We start from the raw sequence: 19,829 nt of genomic DNA, 5'->3' as shown, positions 1-19,829 counted from the left end.
TGCTGTGACTTGGATGTCCAACCTAGACTTAATTCTGAGAGCTGTAATTTGTCATAAGCAAGATTAGATTAGACGTAATATTTACATTCTTAATGGTATCACCATAAGGAAAATAACACCTTAAAATCACTATTTTGTAATCACCCTCTCCCCCCTACAACCTCTCTAAATAGGGCCATGTCCGAATATTGCTCTAATCCTCACAAAGAAAGGATAATTAAACAAAAATGATTGGTGTATGTAAAGGTTATTGATCATTACAAATGGATTCGCAACAGGATAGGTTTTACATGTAATTTACTTTGAACTTTTCTCATCAAAATATCCCACCTTGTTAGGAATCACAACTGCACATACCCAAGGGATTCAGTTGCACAACTTCAGCAATCAGATGGTTCATTTTATTCCACTTAGTGTGAAACATCTTCCAAAGCATTTCTGAGGCATTTTCATTCAGTCTGCAATGTTATCCAATGCCATTTAAATTATTTTTCTCATTACAGAACTAGCATGGCTCTAACCTGGGAGATGAAACATGATGATCGGATAGCAATTGTTACACAGCACATGGAAGGATATTCAATGAGAGAAAGTGCAAGGAAGGTCAATGGTTCACATAATGGATTGCAGATCTCAACAGACAGATACCAATAAACTCGTTACTTAACAAACTAGGGAGTTCATAGAACATGATACCCCACTCATTGTTTAAGTGTACATACAGTACTCCATTTTAGTAAAATAATGATCGTTAACGATCGTTTCAATGAAAACTAGAGCAATGTGACTGTGTCGCCAATATGCCTCCACGTAGTCCCTGCCCGTGACAATGGGTAGACGCCCTCGTTCACTGTCCTAAAAATAAACAAGTTTGGTTCAAATCTCTTCAGCTGTTTTGAAGTATCACATTTTTTTTTTAAAGGAAAGGTTTCACATCGACCAATGAAGCGTTTTTGGAGAAGGGATTTTTTTTTTTAATATCGGCTTTCAAGCCAACATGGCTGCCAAACCACGTGACGTATGACATTAAAAATGTACACTCTGCATATGTATGGGTAGGGGATCACGTTTGTTAAGTTTGCGTTGATCGGATAAGGTTAGTTTTTTGGATCGGATATCCAAGATGGCTGCCAAACCACATGACCTACGACATCATCATTTTCAAACGATATGCAACAATGGTGTTAGGTGACATTTGTAAAATTTCGCATCGATAGGGTAAGCTGTTTCAGAGATATAATTATTTTAAATTTCCCTTTATTTCCAATATGCTGCCAAACCATGTGACCTATGATGTCATAAATTTAATATTTCAATACAAATGGGTGAGAGATCATGCACATGCAATTTCAGATTTTTAGGATAAGGCATTCGATTAAAACATTTATGGCTGGTATACCACTTCATTGATGATGTCATTATCATGCATTTGTTCCCCATTTGGAGTACTTGACAACAATCTGCCAAGTTACAAATTTTTGCATTCAGCGTTTTCCGACAATTTTTTTTTTGTGTTTAATCCAAGATCGCTGCCATACCATGTGACCTATGACGCTGCCATACCACGTAACATTCGGCATGGGTGTTCTCCTACCCTGAAAGTTTTGTCTCAATCGGACATGTGGTTGCTGAGAACAACAAGGTTTAGCCTGAACAGATGGACGGACAACCCTAAAACACCTTCGGGGGCGGAGGCATAAATACGTTCAAATATTCATCTAAATTAAGTCTTGGGGAAAAACTAGGTTGCTCAAATAACATACAAACACAACTATTGATCAAAAGACTGAATCAACAATTAAACTAATTAATTTCTCCCGCCAGGGAATAATGCATTCGATCGTGTCCGTCCGTGTGTGTGTGTGTGTGTGTGTGTGTGTGTGTGTTTGTGAACAAGATATCTGGAAAAGTTCTGAACGGATTTGGATGAAAGTTGGTGGGATGATTTCCCTTGGGATAAGGAAGAATTGATTAGTTTTTGGTGAAGCTCAGGATATTATTCCCAATCCAGGAATTTCTTTGGGGAATTTTTTCGGGAATTTTTTTTTCTGTTTTCCTTTAAAAAACATTTTCTCTGCAATAATTGGAGCGATTGAGAGCAAATTTTCACCATAGGAGGGACTCGGTCTGTAGAATATTTTAATGGTAATTATGATGTCACAGGTCACGTGGTTCGGCCGCCATATTGTTTTGAGTGAAAAACACTAAAATCCAATTTTCTCCAAAACGCCTGAACAGATCGAGGCCAATCTTTGCAGGCAGAATCGCATACCCATGACGAACAAAAAAGTCAGCGAGCATGACGTCATGCATCACATGGTTTCAGAGTTATGACGTTTTTAAGCACAAACATTTAAAACCTAGCTCCTCCCTCATTTGTGATCCAATCGAGCAGAAACTTCACAGATATGTTCAGCATATCAGTCTACTAAAATGTCCTTTTGGAATTTGCGATAGGTCACGTGGGTTTGGCAGACACCGTTAATTAAACGCAAATAATAAAAACATTTATATCTCTTGAACCACTCCATTGATCGCCGTGAAACTTCATACTGTAGTAGAAGTCATGAAGAGCAACAAGTGTGCAAAATTTGAATATCATTGGATGCACGGTCTGGAAGCTAGAAGTTGTTATTGCGTGAAGAAGAAGAGTCTTAGACTGTGGACGATTAATTATTTATCACATGTACAGACTTGCAGGCATCGTTTGACACAATCTCCCGGGTTAATTTGAACCTCAAAGAAAATTATAATTCCAGATTTGTCAATGGCTGAGGTATATTAACAAACGAATAAAACAACAACAACACAACATGCATTTTAAGGCTATTTTCCCTGCTAGAGCAGGGGTTAGCCTTGCGGTCCCCGTGACAATCTTCTCCATTTTGTCCTATTTTCTGCATCTCTCCTTGTTAACCCCCTTGCCCGCATTTCTTCTTCCACCATCTTTAGCCAAGTCTTTCTCGGTCTTCCCCGTCCTCTACTTCCTTCTACATTCATTTCCATCACTCTTCTCAACCAGTCACTTTCATCCTTCCTCAACACATGACCAAACCATCTCAACCTGTTCCTCTTCAAGGAAATCAATCACAGGCTCTATTCCCATCATCTTTCGCAATTCATCATTTGTCTTCCTCTCTCTCAACGACACTCCGCACATCCACCGAACCATTCGCATTTCCACCCTTTCCAGCCTTCGTTGCTGCTCTACATTCATAACCCATGTCTCGCTCCCATAAATCATAACACTTCTCACACATGCAGCAAACACCTTTCCCTTCAGCTTCAACGACACTCCCCTCCTCATCAGCACACCACTCAGTTCCCGAAACTTCTTCCATGCACATCTCACTCTAGCAACCGTTGCCGAGTCTGATCCACCTTCTCCATTCAGCATGTCTCCGAGGTAGCAAAATGTTTTCACACCTTCCAGCTTCACGCCGTCTCCAAGATCCAACTCAACATTTCCTCCATTTGCAGCGCCCTCTCTGCACACCTTACATTTGAATGTAGCTGCCACACTGGTTAATGACCCTCTCAGACCACTACATTTTTGATGAACCCACTCAGCGCACATTGTACATTGAATGGAGTTCACTCTGACACCCTTCCTGCACACAGCACATGGCCACTTCCCAGTTCTTTCCACCTCACCACATGCTTTACCACTTGCCATCACCTTCGTCTTTCTTATATTCACCTTCAGACCTTTTGTCTCCATACATTCCTTCCACTTGTTCATCTTTTCCTTCAGTCCATCCATACTTTCCGCAATCAACACCAGATCATCTGCATGCAACAACTCCCACGGTAAACCCTCCTTTACGGTCTGAGCCAGCACCTCCATCACAGCTACAAATAGTCGTGGACTTAGTACCGACCCCTGATGCACTCCCACCTTCAACCTCAAACTCACCACTGTTCCCGTCCTTCGTCCTTCCAGCTGTGCGCACTCTTTTGTACATTGCCATCACAACTCTGATCAACCATTCCTCCACTTCTAACCTTCCTCAGTGCCCATGTCAATACTTCATGTGGAACCCTATCGAATGCTTTCTCCAGATCAACAAACCCAAAAACAACTTCTTCCTCTTCTCCATGTACTTCTCCTGCAACTGCCTCACAATAAAGAGCGCGTCTGTCGTTCCTCTTCCTGGCATAAATCCAAACTGCATTTCGTCGATCTTCACCTATTTCATTATCCTCCTCTCCAACACCCTTTCCAATACCTTCATTCCATGCTCCAATAACTTTATCACTCGGTACGAGCCACACTCCAGAGGGTCACCTTTCCCCTTGTATAGAGGGACGAGGGTACTCAGTTCCCAATCCACTGGAATGCAACCTTCTTTCACCACCAGATTACAGATCTCTGCCATTCTCTTCACACCCCAACTTCCTGCTGCCTTCAACATATCTCCCACAACTCCCGTCGGCCCTCCCGCTTTTCTACTCTTCATTGCTTTTATCGCTTCCTCAACTTCCTTCTCAGTTATCTTCTCTGCCGGTCTTAAAACTGGGTTACTCTCTATGTTGCCATCCCATTCATTCTCTGTATTCAACAGCATTTCCATATATCTTTTCCATCTTCCTTTAATTCCATCTGGGTCCACAACGATTTGTCCCACTTCATCCTTCAAGCAACTCACCCCCATCACATCACACCTCTCTTTCGCTATCTGCTTTGCAATCCTGAATACCGCTCTCTGACCCTCTTCCGAATCCAAGCGTTCTCCGAACATTTTCCTACATGTCTCCTGCGCCTTTGCTACCTCTTTCTTTGCAGCCTTCTTGGCTGCCTTATAACTTTCATGCTCTGCTTTTTCTGCTCCCGTACCCTTTGCCTTCTGCCACTCCTTGAACTTCTTCCTCTTCTCGTCAATCCTCTTTCCAACTTCATCATCCCACCACCATGTTTCCGAGTGCCTCGGTGGTCCTTTTGTCCATCCACATACCTCACCAACGGCTCCCAACAGACTATCTTTCATTGACATCCAACCACGTTCAAGCTCAACCACATCATCCTCTACCCTACTCAGCCTCTCTTTCAATGCCTCCCTTTACTGTCACCTCTTTCAACCTCCACACCTTCATTCTCGGTTGGTACTTCACCCGCCGAGCTCTCCTCGCACCTTTCACCCTTATGCCGCAGACAACCAAGTGGTGCTGTGAAACAGCCTCCTCCCCCGGGAACACCTTTGTGTCCCGGAGGTGCCCCCTATCTCGCCTACGCACCATCAGGTAGTCAACAGTTGTCGTCGACCCACCTGACGTGCATGTAACAAGCTTATTATCCCCTTTCTGGAACTGAGTATTAAAAATCAACAAATCAGCTCCATCAGAAAACTCCACAATCCTTTCACCTTCTCCATTTCTCACACCATATCCGTAACCCCCATGAACTCCCTCAAAACAGTCCATACTCCTTCCCACATGTCCATTTAGGTCTCCTCCTACCACAACAACTTCCTCATCTTTCACGGTTTCCATCAGCTTCTCTATCGCACAACAGAACTTGTCCTTCTCTTCATCGCTCCGACCAACCTGCGGAGCATATCCCGAGATGACGTTCACCAAGAGCTTTCCAATCATCATTTTCACCATCATCAACCTATCACTCACTCTAGTCACACTCACCACACTGTCTACAAACTCCTCAGAAAACAGGACACCAACACCATTCACGCCCTCCGGGCACCCTTGCCACACAAACTTGTATTTCTGTCCCTTCCTACCTTCACCATTCTCACACCACTTCCTTTCCATCTCGTCTCTTGCACACAACATATGTCCACTCTTCTTCTGATCAATACTTCCACCACTTCTCCTGATCTCCCTGTCATTGTTCCTACATTCCATGTCCCAAACCTCAGAAACCGATCTCCACTTCGGGCTGTACCCTGCCCATATGTAGTTGTAATTGTCATGGTTCTCTATTTGAGGCAATGTTTTTATGGCCGGATGCCCTTCCTGACGCCAACCCTCTTAGTCGCCTCTTACGACACGCAGGGATACGGTGTACCTATTCTAACCAGGGTACACACCGTAAAAACGAATAAAACAGATTTGGCAAAATTCCAACTTTTTGAAAAAAGATCGCATATTCACCCAGGGTTGTGAGAGGCTGAAGAAGAAGAAACCTTGCATGGGCTTCCCAGACCAAATAAATAATTCTGGTTCTGGCTCTGCGATTTTCAGGTTTATTACTCAGGCCAGGGAGTAATGTATTCGATCGTGTCCGTCCGTCCGTGTGTGTGTGTGTTCGTATTGTTGCAGTTTTAGAACCCACACTTGTATATAAACTCTTGTAAATATCCCATTATTAAAAGGTTAAAGGTAGCACCCCTAGTTAGGCCACAAGCAACACGTAGGCCACCATAGGACTTCAGTTATTTCATTAGTATGTGTTTTAGATAAGGCCGCGTTTCCAATAGTTGAATCTGCGTTGCGTCAATCAAATAAGAAGTAGGCCCCATTCCGTCCATTTTGCGACCTCCCTCTCCAGGCAACGCCATTACGCGCCTTTGTTAGCAGCGTTCGCTGCCTCGCTGGGCTTCCGCTCAAACGACGCCATAAGCCATGCGGTTAGGCCCGAGAAAGGGGGCGGAACGCCGAGAAGAAGGTGTGGCATGTCAACCAGCCGTCAAAGGCGTGGCCGGTAAGCCCTCACCAGCCAACTAGGGCTGAGGTGAGATCGCTGGCAGGCGTGGCTTTGTGGAGTGCGGAGTGATCGCGTGGCGCGTTATATAAGCGCGATCGCAAAGCCCTTTCACAGGACTTACGCGGAGTTGGAGGCGCGTGCATTACCGAGCAGGCTGCGCACACGGACTTTTGATGAGAGCGCTGGTCGTAACAGGACTAATACAGAGCGCACCTTTGTGAAAGGACTCCGATTGGAGGCAGCACGATTACTAGGAGGACTTGTCGGAGGCGCGTTTGTTGGAGAGATACGGCAGCGCTTGTTAAGGACTCACTCGCTGGCGCTGATTAAGAGGACTTTGGGGAGGGGGCGTGTCGCATGAACGTGCAAATATTACGTACGAAGGACACCAGCTTCCCCCGTTATATAAACTGTCCGCTCGCGTCCAACTACGCGCGGAGCTGGCTGCCGGGTTTCGCCGCTGGACCGGAGCCTGGACTGGAGTCGACTGGAGCCTGGACCCTCCACCTGACCATCCACCAGCTACCAGCTACAATCCCCATGTGAGTGTGTATGTTTGTCTGGGGTATTAAGAGTAAGACTGTTTTTAAGACTGCCCTGTGTTCTGCTTCTTCTTCTTCCTATTCTGTACACCCTTTTGTTTCGTCTTCTTCTGTACATTTGTTAATAAACCCATCTTTGCTCTTCCTACCTTCTGGTTTCCTCTCCATCCGATCGCATCAGTCCTTTCTTCCATTGGGTGAACATGGCACGATCTAACCGCTAGAATCGGGTTTAGTCTCTGTTAATAGCTCGGATTGCGGATTGCGCTCCGCTCGGCATTTTCCATCGTATCCGTGGTTCGAGCAGGAGTTATTCCCTCGTTTCCGGCTGCCGTTAGTACTTAGGTAGCAGCGAACCCCTAGGCCGAGCAAACCCTACCTAACGCCGCGCCGGGAAGGACGTTATAACCCCCAGGACTCGGGTCGGCCAGATAAAAAGACGAGGGGATTAACCCCCCCCTTGATAAGGGGAGCGCCGACGTCCGAGATCCACAACAGTATGTTCATGTGTTCGTGTGTTTGTGAACAAGATATCTGGAAAAGTTCTGAATGGACTTGGATGAAAGTTTGTGGGATGATTGCCCTTGGGATAAGGAAGAATTGATTAGTTTTTGGTGAAGCTCAGGATATTATTCCAGATCCAGGAATTTTTTTGGGGAATTTTTTTGGGAAAGATTTTTTTCTGTTTTACTGCATTAAAGCTTTTATTCTTATTCTTAAATGATGTTTTTCTCCCCCAATTCCGAGATATATCAAAATAAATTCTCTGACAGTTAGGGCCTACTTTCTTTTTCATTTATTGTTTTGGGGAGATGGGATGTTAAACAAAACGTATTATTCCAACTAAACCCACGGCGGGAGTATGCGCTCTACTGAGTGGCGTTCTAGTTTCATATATAACACGATGAAATGTTCTCTCAGTCAAGAAATATCTTAGTCGTGCACAATTTTAAAACCAAAGTGACCAACACAAAATAGGAATTTGATCGCAACCTCCCCCCCCCCCCCCACCCCCACCCCCCTAAAATTTGACTAGAGATTTCACAGATTTGACTAGAGTCAAATCCTTTGTATCACTTGTGATTAATACTACTTTTATTACTTCAACTTATTAATAACCTGATCATACAAAATGTGGGCAGTGCATGGTGTGCTTTGATGCGAGGACAACACCTTATAGTGAGCACCAGTTGCTGGGCTCCCCAAGCCAGAATGCAGCGAGCTGGCGGCTGTTGCAGCCACCGACAAGCTGCCGTTGGCAAGGGCGGAAGAGGTGACAGCCAACGCAAATGGCTGGACCACCTACAAGAGAATTACAGACGATTTGAGATCATATGCATATGTGTTGCACTGTGCAAGTGATCAATATGTTACAAGGCCTCCAGATGCTGCTCCAACCATCAGTCAATAAAACTGCTCATGTACATTTGCACTAACCTGTCCAGGGGCAGATAAGGCAATGAGGCCAGCGGCTGCACCTTTTGCTGCAGCCGATGTGTTCTGCTCAGACAACATTAGTCCGGCACCACCAACCAAGCCAGATCTAGGAATGGTCGATGCCGATCCAATAAGAACAGATTGGCTCCCTGACATACATGGTCCAGAACCCTGAGACACGGTCATTGTTGCAGCCAAAGTATGGCTGCTTGATTGTGCCAACTGCTTATGCTGTCCGGTTGTGGAGGAAAGCTGGCTTGAGACGGGCTGACTGGTTTTGCCTGATGCAGAAGATGCGAGATGATGAGCTTGGTTTTGAAGGTAAGAGGCTGCCAGGGAGACCATGGTACGCTTCTTGATATGATCTTAACAAGGTTTTCAAATAATGTTTTTGGTTTTATTACAACAAGAATATCTCTGAAAACATATCATTGACATAGCTTATGTAAGAAAGAGATGGTTTATGGAAGAACCAGTCTTTACCTGAACCAACATGCATCACACCCCGTTCACCTGCATTCAGCAACCATTGAGAACCTGGTGGAATATCGCACAGGCCAACAACAAAAACACTCATCGACTTTACACAAATACGAGAGTAAGCAGTTCCAAATTCTAACCGATCGTGCACACGCCCAAACCTGGTAGGACTGTAGCAGTGGCAGAGCCACGTGAAGCCCCAACGGTGCCGATCCCTTGCTGTTCTCCCTTCTTTAACTGCTCGGCTGGATTCAACACCACAGACTCCCCGATTCCCACACTCCCTTTGGGAGAGGCCAATACCTTCCCAGACACTGGAGCACCCGTCTTAAGAGCAAGGCTGACCGACGCCAAGCCAGATGTCTGGGCACCTTTTCCCAAAGTCTGCACCTTCAGGACAAAGTGAAAGATGCAATGCCCAAGTTAAGCCTTCAGAGAAGCCTGCATCTACATTAGCCACAAACCCAAACATAAGTTTAAGCTTTTCCGTCTGGGGAAGATGTGGCAACATAACTGAAGCAGTCAGATTGCATCGACATCAATTATCAGCATAAGCTTCACCTTAAAGAAAATATGGAAGCATTAGATTTTATGCATCCAACTGGAAAGAAAACGTACAAAATCAATAAGCAGCCTTTAAACCAAAGCTTTCACCTCTCACCACTCTGACCATGAGGAAGCCAATCCTTAATGTTGTTGAGCAGCAAACACGATTATAAGGCACTTGTATTTTGGAACAATAATGCTGGAATGAGCTGGGATTTTCCACAAACTACATGGAATTCAAAGACTCAAAGGCTTGTGGACATGACGATTAAATCCAAATTGTACTTCCATTTGTAAGGATTTGTAAGGATAACACACAAGCCAAGAATTGTTTCTAAAAAACATATTTTCACATTACCGTTAACCATCCTGAATATGTCTTCTTCCACTACCTTCCATATATTATTATACATTTTGGAAATGCTGATAAAGTAAACGAGAAATCAAGCGTTGAAAAAATACCAAGGCAGCAAATAGAGTTGAGTCTGGAGTTTTATTCTATCCTTTTATCCATGTGACTGATGAGCTTAAAGGAGATCCGAGCTCGGAGCTAAAATCCAACAACTGAAGTTGTGAGACGAATTACGGTTTCTTAAAGTTTTGTCAACCTTCTATTTGTGTTGTAATATCGTGCGGGGAATCAAATTCCATATGCAGGCTTTATTCCCAACTGCTGCCCTGAATGTGGCAACGGAATGTTTGTCGAGATGTCAAGTGTTGTGAGCCTAGGCTCAGGCAAAGTTGGAGTTGAAATTTACTGTTGTCACAAATAATTTTCTTGCGAGAACACAATGTATTGTTGCTGCATCTTTGGGTTTGAGGGTCGCAAGTTTTATTTATCCTCACTTTAGAAAAGATAAATGGCCAGCTGTTTTGGGTTTTACGTCTCTATGCTGCCTAAGCATAGAAGGGGCTCGGACACACATTAGTATTCAAACATTTGATCAACGAATCATTAGGGATGAGATCGTATACAGGTTTACATTCATTTCCCCCAATGTAGGGGTGCGGGGGGGGGGGGGGGGGGGGGAGGTCACCAGAATAATAAATGTTCCAGCAAAGGAAATTTAATAAACGGAACGTGGACATGACATGGGCTTGATGAACACAGGCGATTCAGCATAAATTTACAAATGGTATAATCACTTGTTGGGGGATGAAGTACTCCGGGCTGATTTGGACATGTGCAAGACTCGACAAAATGACTCCAGACATGAACCTTCACACAAGTTCTAAATATAAGCAAGTTACAACACTTTAAAGGGCACATAAAATAGGGCTTATATGGGAATAGGAAACCTATGGTGGCAAAAAAAAAAAGATAAAAAATTGCAGTAAAATGAAAAAGGCTCAAGAGAAATGGGATGGCGAACACAAGGGAGCATTCACCATGGAGGGTAAGAAAAAAAAGAAGAAAGAAAAGCAGTGGCTTTCATCTGAACTGTTTTCATATTAAAACACCAACAACAAATTTATTGGGTCACTGCAGACTCCATTCATGATCTTGCATTTTCAAATTCTCCAGCAGTTTAGTTTGCTTAAAATTGGTTTACTGGAATGCTTTTGCATATTCTTCTTTTGTTGGCTTCGAAAGATAAACAAACAAGGCAAGTTAAACAAAATACCAATGACAAAATTACTGATAGTAAATGCAAGTTAAAAAATATATACAGGCACATACATCACCTCCAAAAAGTATTCACACCCCTTGACTTTTTTCACATTTTGCTGTTGCAGCTGAATTTAAAATTAATTAAATTGAGATTTTTTTGTCAGAGATCTACACATAATACCCCATAACGTGAAAGTGGAATTATTTTTTAGAAATTTTTACAAATTCATTAGAAATGAAAAGTTTAAATGTCTCGATTCAAAAAATATTCAACCCCTTTGCGATGACACTCCAAATTAAGCTCAGGTGCATCCAATTTCCTTTGAATATCCTTGAGATGTCTCTACAACTTAATTGGAGTCCACCTGTGGCCATTTTAAATGATTAGACATGATTTAGAAAGAAACACACCTTTCTATACGAGGTCCCACAGTTGACAGCGCATGTCACAGCAGAAACTCCACCATGAAGTCAGTAGAACTCCCAGATAGAATTGTGAGGAGGCAAAGGAAGGATATAATGTTCTTGATATAATCTGATCTGGGGAAGGATATAAAACAATTTCTATAAAAAAAAGTTCCGAAGAGCAAAGTGACCTCCATTATTAGGAAATGGAAAGATTATGGAACTACCCAGACTCTTCCTCGAGGTGGCCACCCGACCAAACTGAGCAACCGACAAGAAGGGCCTGATCAAGGAGGTGACGAAGAACCCAATGACCACTCTGACAGAACACAGAGTTCCTTGGCAGAGATGGGAGAACCTGCTGGCAGGACAGCAGTCTCTGCATCACTTCACAAAGCTAGGCTTTATGGGAGAGCCACTCCTGAGAAAAAGGCACATGACAGCACGTCTGGAGTTTGCAAAAAGGCACGTGAGAGATTCTGAGAACATGAGGGAAAAGATTATGTGGTTTAATGAGACGTAAATTGAACTATTTGTCCTAAATGCAAAGCACAACGTCTGGCGGAAACCGAGCACGGCTCATCACCCATCGAACACCATCCTTACCGTGAAGCATGGTGGTGGCAGCATAATTATATGAGGATGCTTTTTAGCAGCAGGGCCTGGGAGCCTTGTAAGGATAGAGGGAACAATGAATGGAGCCAAATACAGGCAAATGTTCAAGGAAAACCTGCTTCAGAGTGCATGTCACAGCAGAAAGACCTTAGACTGTGGCGAAGATTTACGTTCCAACAGGACAATGACTCCAAGCATACAGCCAAAGCAACATTGGAATGACTTCAAAACAAGAACATGGAAGTCCTTGAGTGGCCCAGCCAAAGCCCAGACTTGAATCCCAATGAGAATCTGTGGAAAGAATTGAAGATTGTTGTTCACCGATGCTCCCCATACAACTTGGCAGAGCTTGGGCAAAGCAGCAAGGAAGAATGGGAGAAACTCCCGAAATCCAGATGTGCAAAGCTGATACAGACATACCCAAGAAGACTCAAAGCTGTCATCACTGCCAAAGGTGTTTCTACGTAGCATCGACTCAGCGGGTTGAATACTTATGTAAATTAGATATTTCCGTGTTTCATTTTTAATTACTTTGCAAGAATTTCTAAGAAGAAAATCCACTTTGACATTATGGGGTATTATGTGTTGATGAGTGACAAAAATCTCAATTTAATCCATTTTAAATTCAGGCTGTAACACAACAAAATGTGAACAGTCAAGGGGTGTGAATACTTTCTGACAGCACTGTACATAAACATATGATGCCATTTAAAAGGAAAAAGGTGCATACAACCAAAAAGGTGTGGATCTAGATCTACACTGCTAATCGAGCAATCAAAAAGCAACGCCGTTTCACCTGCTTCACAACAGGCTTCCTCAAATAGATCTCAAGCCTCTCCTCACCTCGAAGTGGACACATGCTGTAGTTAAGAAGGCCATGTTTGTGTATCGCAGTGATAATGGTTAACTTTCAGGAACACGGAAGCAGACCCAGAGAAAATGATCGCCAGAGGAGATGGTATTGCATTTGGCTCAGTTTGTCTGTTCGCACATAATGTGCTAATGTAGGCCACAAGCACCACCTGGTGGCAGTCAGTATTACATACTCTTTTTTTTAAAGCCAAGTACCTCTATAAAGTAGGTACAATTACAAAGTGAGTATGTCTATAAAGTACATACTCCAAAACCACACAAAAGAAGTACTGGCCAGATTTAGCTTCGGATTCATATTCCGATTAGTGTTCAAAATGTAACATTCAATTAAAATTGGTTGGTCCGCGATCATAATCTGACGATCATAAACTGTTAAGACAGATGGAAATTAACCAATTGCTTAATCCGGCTTTTTGCTTCGTGTGCACTGGGTAACAAGCACTTCTCAATGTTGAAACACAAGTTTGGGGTGGCAGTTCCAATTTCCAGGAATATGCATTTTTTTGGCATGTGTCGATCGTCACGATGTTAGTCACAAAATTCAGAGCACCGGAAATGATAATATTGAACAAATATTGAAATGATAATGATTTTCCTCCTCTATTCCTCGTCCTGTTTAAAAAGAGTTGGTGGCAACAACCACAGCATGGCAATACCAGCTAGAAGGCACTCAATGAAGGGGCTGATGCATACATGTCGTTGTTTCATGTCCCTGGACGCCAAGATCAGCATCTATTGTGCCTTGGATGCCAAGATCAGCGTCTATCGTACCCTGGACGCCAAGATCAGCGTCTATCGTGCCCTGGATGCCAAGATCAGCGTCTGTCGTGCCTTGGATGCCAAGATCAGCGTTTATCGTGCCCTGGACGCCAAGATCAGCGTTTATCGTGCCCTGGACGCCAAGATCAGCGTCTATCGTGCCCTGGGCGCCAAGATCAGCGTCTATCGTGCCTTAGATGCCAAGATCAGCGTCTATTGTGCCCTGGACGCCAAGATCAGCGTCTATCGTGCCCTGGACGCCAAGATCAGCGTTTATCGTGCCCTGGACACCAAGATCAGCATCTATCGTGCCTTGGACGCCAAGATCAGCGTCTATCGTACCCTGGACGCCAAGATCAGCGTCTATCGTGCCCTTGACGCCAAGATCAGCGTCTATCGTGCCCTGGACGCCAAGATCAGCGTCTATCGTGCCCTGGACGCCAAGATCAGCGTCTATCGTGCCCTGGACGCCAAGATCAGCGTCTATCGTGCCCTGGACGCCAAGATCAGCGTTTATCGTGCCCTGGATGCCAAGATCAGCGTCTATCATGCCCTGGACGCAAAGATCAGCGTCTATCGTACCCTGGACGCCAAGATCAGCATTTATCGTGCCCTGGACGCCAAGATCAGCGTTTATCGTGCCCTGGACGCCAAGATCAGCGTTTATCGTGCCCTGGACGCCAAGATCAGCGTTTATCGTGCCCTGGACACCAAGATCAGCGTTTATCGTGCCCTGGACGCCAAGATCAGTGTCTGTCGTGCCTTTGTCTCATCGACACTCCTGCATGGATGCAAATCTTGGAAACACTATCGTCGCCATATCAAACACCTTGATGAATTCAATATGCGATGCCTTCACAAGATTATTGGCATCACCTGGCGAGACAGAATATCTAACACATAAATCCTAGACCGCTGTCATATCCAAGGAATTGAGAATCTCCTGATGCAAGCGCAGCTTCGCTGGTCAGGACACCTCACATGCATGGAAGACCATGAATTCTCAAGAGCGCTTTTCTATGGACAACTTAAATTTGGTAAACGTTCACCTGGTGGACAAATAAAGCGTTATAAGGACCTCCTGAAGTCTACACTCAAGTCTTGTGCTATCCCAGTTGTCACCTGGGAACATCAGGCCACAAACAAGTCAGTTTGACGTAACATTTGCCGCAAAGGCCTGGACCACTTTGAATGTGGGAGACTTGCTATCGAGAGACGGCGGAGGCAAGAAAGGAAAACCTGTCAATGCGCATCTCCTCAAGGACAGGTCTATACCTACGATGTTTGTGGTAGATACTGTGGGTCCCGCATTGGACGATGCAGCCATTGCACAAAGCTTAGTGAGCATACCAGGGAAGGGAAGAGAGTCGTCGAAAACGACAACTCACACCATCAAAAATTCCACACTCTAATGCGAAATAATTCCCTTGGAACAGCCCGGTGGAACTGGGTTTTCTGCTAGTACATAATATAATATACAATATTAAGAGCTCTATCTCGGCACGCATCCATCAAAAATGGTCCTAATCAAGCAATAACGGTACCCCCTACACAATTGGCAGCATTATCAATCAGATGCGAGGCAATCTGCAAACAATATGATATTGTTGTTGAGTAAGGTTATTCCTTACTTGTGGTTGTAATAGATGGGCCGGTTTCAATTTACGGTTTAACATAAAAAACTCTTCCTCCATCTTCTTCTTCGCTTATTATAACGGTGAGTCTCATTCAATCCTGTTTCTCATATCGATTAGATTCAGAAAACACTTGCTACATTCAATACTTTTTCTTTCAACATATCAAACCCTATCAAACAGCATTTCTGATTATACACCGCCTTTTAAAGCATACGTAAATCTCTCTCGATCTACAACATTGGTATTCCTGTCAGTGAAGCGAGGAGTTTTATCTTCGTCTATCTATATATATACAAAAGAAAGTTTTTGTTTGTTTGTTTGTTTGTTTGTTTGTTTGTCTGCGCGCGCTAATCTCCTGAACGGTGAAAGACAGGAGGAAACTTCAAATACAAAAAATGTCGGGACGGGCCCCGGGAAGGTTATAGGCTAGGTGGCGAGGCCGGTTGAGGCCCACCTCGGCCGGGCTGGGCTGGGCCCATTTCGCAATTAAAAGCTGAGCTGAATTATAGTAGTCAATCTTCTACGGCCACGAGTAAAAGCTGAATTATAGTAGTAAATTCATTCAAAAAGAACAAAAAATGTCGAGACGGGCCCCGGGAAGGTTATAGGCTCGGTGGCAAGGCCGGTCGAGGCCGCTTCGGCCGGACTGGGCCCATTTCGCAATTAAAAGCTGAGCTGAATTATAGTAGTCAATCTTCTATGGCCACGAGTAAAAGCTGAATTATAGTAGTAAATTCATTCAATAAGAACCCGGGCAACGCCGGGTGCTTTCGCCTAGTATATTATAAAACAGGAGTGTCTGTCTGTCCATCCTTTAACTACGTCCTCAGTTTTGGGGCTAGTCCAACCAAACCTTTGTTGAACGGTTTGGGGTTCCAGCAGGTGTCTTAAGGGAGGTGAAATATTTCATAAAATCCTCAATACAATTATGATTTTCGATCCGTACGAAACTGCTCCTGATCCGGAAGTAAACAAAATCACGGGTTCGGCAGAAATATTTGCTGGTTTGAAAATATCTCAGTACAATTAAGATTTTGAGTTTCCACCCGAATGACACGGCTTTTATCCATCCTCAGGTGGGTTTGAGTTTTCATAAATTTCTCAAGACAATGATTTTGATTTTCGATCCTTATGAAGTTTTATCGCAATACAATACTCGTTTTGCAATGGAAGAAGTCCTGGAAGCTATTATATACATCCTGTATTCCGATACTATTCTGTTTAACTCCAATTTGCATCTTTTCATCATATTATATAGGTTCATTACTTCCATTACACATACCACTAACAACAAACAACAACATGCATTTTAAGGCCATTTTCCCTGCTGGAGCAGGGTGGGTTTAGCCTTGCGGTCCCCATGACAATCTTCTCCATTTTGCCCTATTTTCTGCATCTCTCCTTGTTAAACCCCTTGCCCGCATTTCTTCTTCCACCATCTTTAGCCAAGTCTTTCTCGGTCTTCCCCGTCCTCTACTTCCTTCTACATTCATTTCCATCACTCTTCTCAACCAGTCACTTTCATCCTTCCTCAACACATGACCAAACCATCTCACCCTGTTCCTCTTCACAACATCAATCACAGGCTCTATTCCCATCATTTTTCGCAATTCATCATTTGTCTTCCTCTCTCTCAACGATACTCCGCACATCCACCGAACCATTCGCATTTCCACCCTTTCCAACCTTCGTTGCTGCTCTACGTTCATTACCCATGTCTCGCTCCCATAAATCATAACACTTCTCACACATGCAGCATACACCTTTCCCTTCAGCTTCAACGACACTCCCCTCCTCATCAGCATGCCACTCAGTTCCCGAAACTTCTTCCATGCACATCTCACTCGAGCAACCGTTGCCGAGTCTGATCCACCTTCTCCATTCAGCATGTCTCCGAGGTAGCAAAATGTTTTCACACCTTCCAGCTTCATGCCGTCTCCAAGATCCAACTCAACATTTCCTCCATCTGCAGCTCCCTCTGTGCACACCTTACATTTGAATGCAGGTGCCACACTGGTTAATGACCCTCTCAGACCACTACATTTTTGATGAACCCACTCAGCGCACATTGTACATTGAATGGAGTTCACTCCGACACCCTTCCTGCACACAGCACAGGACCACTTCCCAGTTCTTTCCACCTCACCACATGCTTTACCACTTGCCATCACCTTCGTCTTTCCGATATTCACCTTCAGACCTTTTGTCTCCATACATTCCTTCCACTTGTTCATCTTTTCCTTCAGTCCATCCATACTTTCCGCAATCAACACCAGATCATCTGCATACAACAACTCCCACGGTAAACCCATTACACATACCACAACAGGCACTTTCAAAGCAGATAAAAAAATCAAATTAAATGTAAACCAAAATAAAATCCCTATGAAGGAAAATAAGTATTTGGCAGCAAGCCAGTGCACCCAGTTTTGCAGAAGCAGCTGTTACAGAGGGAATTTGAGCATGAAGCTGTTTTAAAATACAACATAAAAACAAAATGCTTTGATCCAAGGAGGAATTGAAGTTCTGTTGCAAATCCAGGGTAGGAATGGCAAGAATGGCAAGAGTGGAGGCGGAGGGGGAGGAGGGGGAGGGGGAAGATTTGCATTGCCATCCAAGGAGCAATGTGCAGCAGTGGAGACCGATACCTGAAGGATGCAAATTGAAGCAAGCAAGGATCTGGCAACAGTGCATGTGGAGATTAAGTCAAATTCAGAGGGAAAAGGAAGAGGAGGATGCAAATCTGCTCACCTGTGTGGAAGCTGATTGACTGCCAGTGCTGGAATGGACTACAGCAGTATCAGGCTGAAGTGCAGCGACAGGCCCCCCAGGGGTTAAAATAAGCTTCAGGAGCAAAGCCAGAGGGTGGGGTGGGGTGTGGGGTGTGATGGGGATACAGGGGTTGTGAAGGTATTAGCGAGTGGGAATAGATTAATGCTCTGTAGGTTTGAATCATTTACTTTTCAGGGGTGCAAGAAACAACACCAATATCAGGGTTTGAAGCAGCTTGCAAGATTTAAGGACAGTAAGCAGCACCGTAAGCGCAATAGCATTAAGCAAGCAAGCAGTCAGCCATGGGAAGCCAGACCAATGGCGCCAAAGTGTCTCAAACAACTCATTCCTTCATTATAAAAAACTAACAAAGTTACGCACATTTTACTATAATACATAGAAAAGTATAACACCGACTGGTAGGAAATAAATAAATAAATAGCAATAACTCAGTCATCATCATGAGAAAATCACACCGAGGAATAACAATTGTGATTAATTTTACACAAACACTCCGGGCATATCATGTGTATTCATTGTAGTCATGTGATTAAAAAACAATTCATTGTAGTTTTTTAAAATTTATATCGCTTTATAATGTAAATATTTGAAGGAGAGTTTGCAGAAGTTTGCTCGTAAATGACTGAGTTCTGACCAACCAGTGCAATCCCCAAACTGATGAAATCATCAGTCCTAAGCTTCGAACCGCTGACATAAAACAGTTATCGAGTGTGGTTTATCTGGTCATTTTTCATTTGTGGTGACCAAACTTGTGATGAGTAGCCTGGTGTTGGCTTAGCGGTTAGGGTGCCAGCTTGGGATCCTAGGATCCAGAGTTCAAATCCTGGTCGATCGCTGAATTAACGCCAGGGGGTTTGACTCAGCCTGTCTTCCTTCCGAGGTCGGCAAATTGAGTACTACCTTGCGGAGATGAATGATCCCGGTGTGTACCCCGATTTAGAATTGGTACACCGTATCCCTGCACATCGTAAGAGGCGACTAAGGGTTGGCGTCAGGAAGGGAATCCGGCCATAAAAACATTGCCTCAAACAGGAAACCATGATTGTCATAGGACCCACAAGGCTAACCCCCGCTCTAGCGGGGGAAAATGGCCTTAAAACGATCATTCAAACTTGTGATGAGTGGGGTATGACTGTTCATTTCAACACAACAGGAAAGTTGTTGACGAGTTTAGCGATGATGCCTCGCTATCGAGCGATGAAAAGCTGGAGGCAGGTGAAAGAACTGAAAACACAGACTGGTTGGTGTACATGGCGGGCGATGTGTTGCAATGGTGAGCGAGGTACAGCGTGCCTGCTGTCATTTCACTGAACCAATCTGACGATGCAAGTTGGTGTCAGAAAACAGAGCTTTGCAGGCTTTGTCCCAAATAAGGATGTTCTTGAAACGTCTCCAGTTGCTTTACATGACACCAGGACTATTGGAACACTGGCATTTCACTGGCATTTCACTCAGGCCAACTGGCACGG

The 19,829-nt window shown here is 44.1% G+C and overlaps 1 protein-coding gene across 1 annotated transcript in view; it reads right to left on the bottom strand.

The window, feature by feature from the left end:
- The window catches only part of LOC137429019 (polyhomeotic-like protein 2), a 359,347-nt gene that overhangs the window by 123,847 nt on the left and 215,671 nt on the right, over positions 1-19,829 (bottom strand). The window contains exons 8-12 of the mRNA XM_078780934.1: positions 18,319-18,411; positions 9,282-9,510; positions 9,124-9,177; positions 8,641-8,969; positions 8,377-8,505 (exon numbers count right to left, since the gene is read on the bottom strand). Coding sequence (XP_078637060.1) covers positions 8,377-8,505; positions 8,641-8,969; positions 9,124-9,177; positions 9,282-9,510; positions 18,319-18,411 — 834 coding nt within the window. The remainder of the gene's footprint in view (positions 1-8,376; positions 8,506-8,640; positions 8,970-9,123; positions 9,178-9,281; positions 9,511-18,318; positions 18,412-19,829) is intronic.

This window comes from Myxine glutinosa, chromosome 6, assembly GCF_964187855.1.
Source record: "Myxine glutinosa chromosome 6, kmMyxGlut1.1, whole genome shotgun sequence".
Lineage (NCBI taxonomy): Eukaryota > Metazoa > Chordata > Myxini > Myxiniformes > Myxinidae > Myxine > Myxine glutinosa.
The sequence above is the reverse complement of the archived record's forward strand: the minus strand, read 5'-3'. Positions and strand labels throughout refer to the sequence as shown.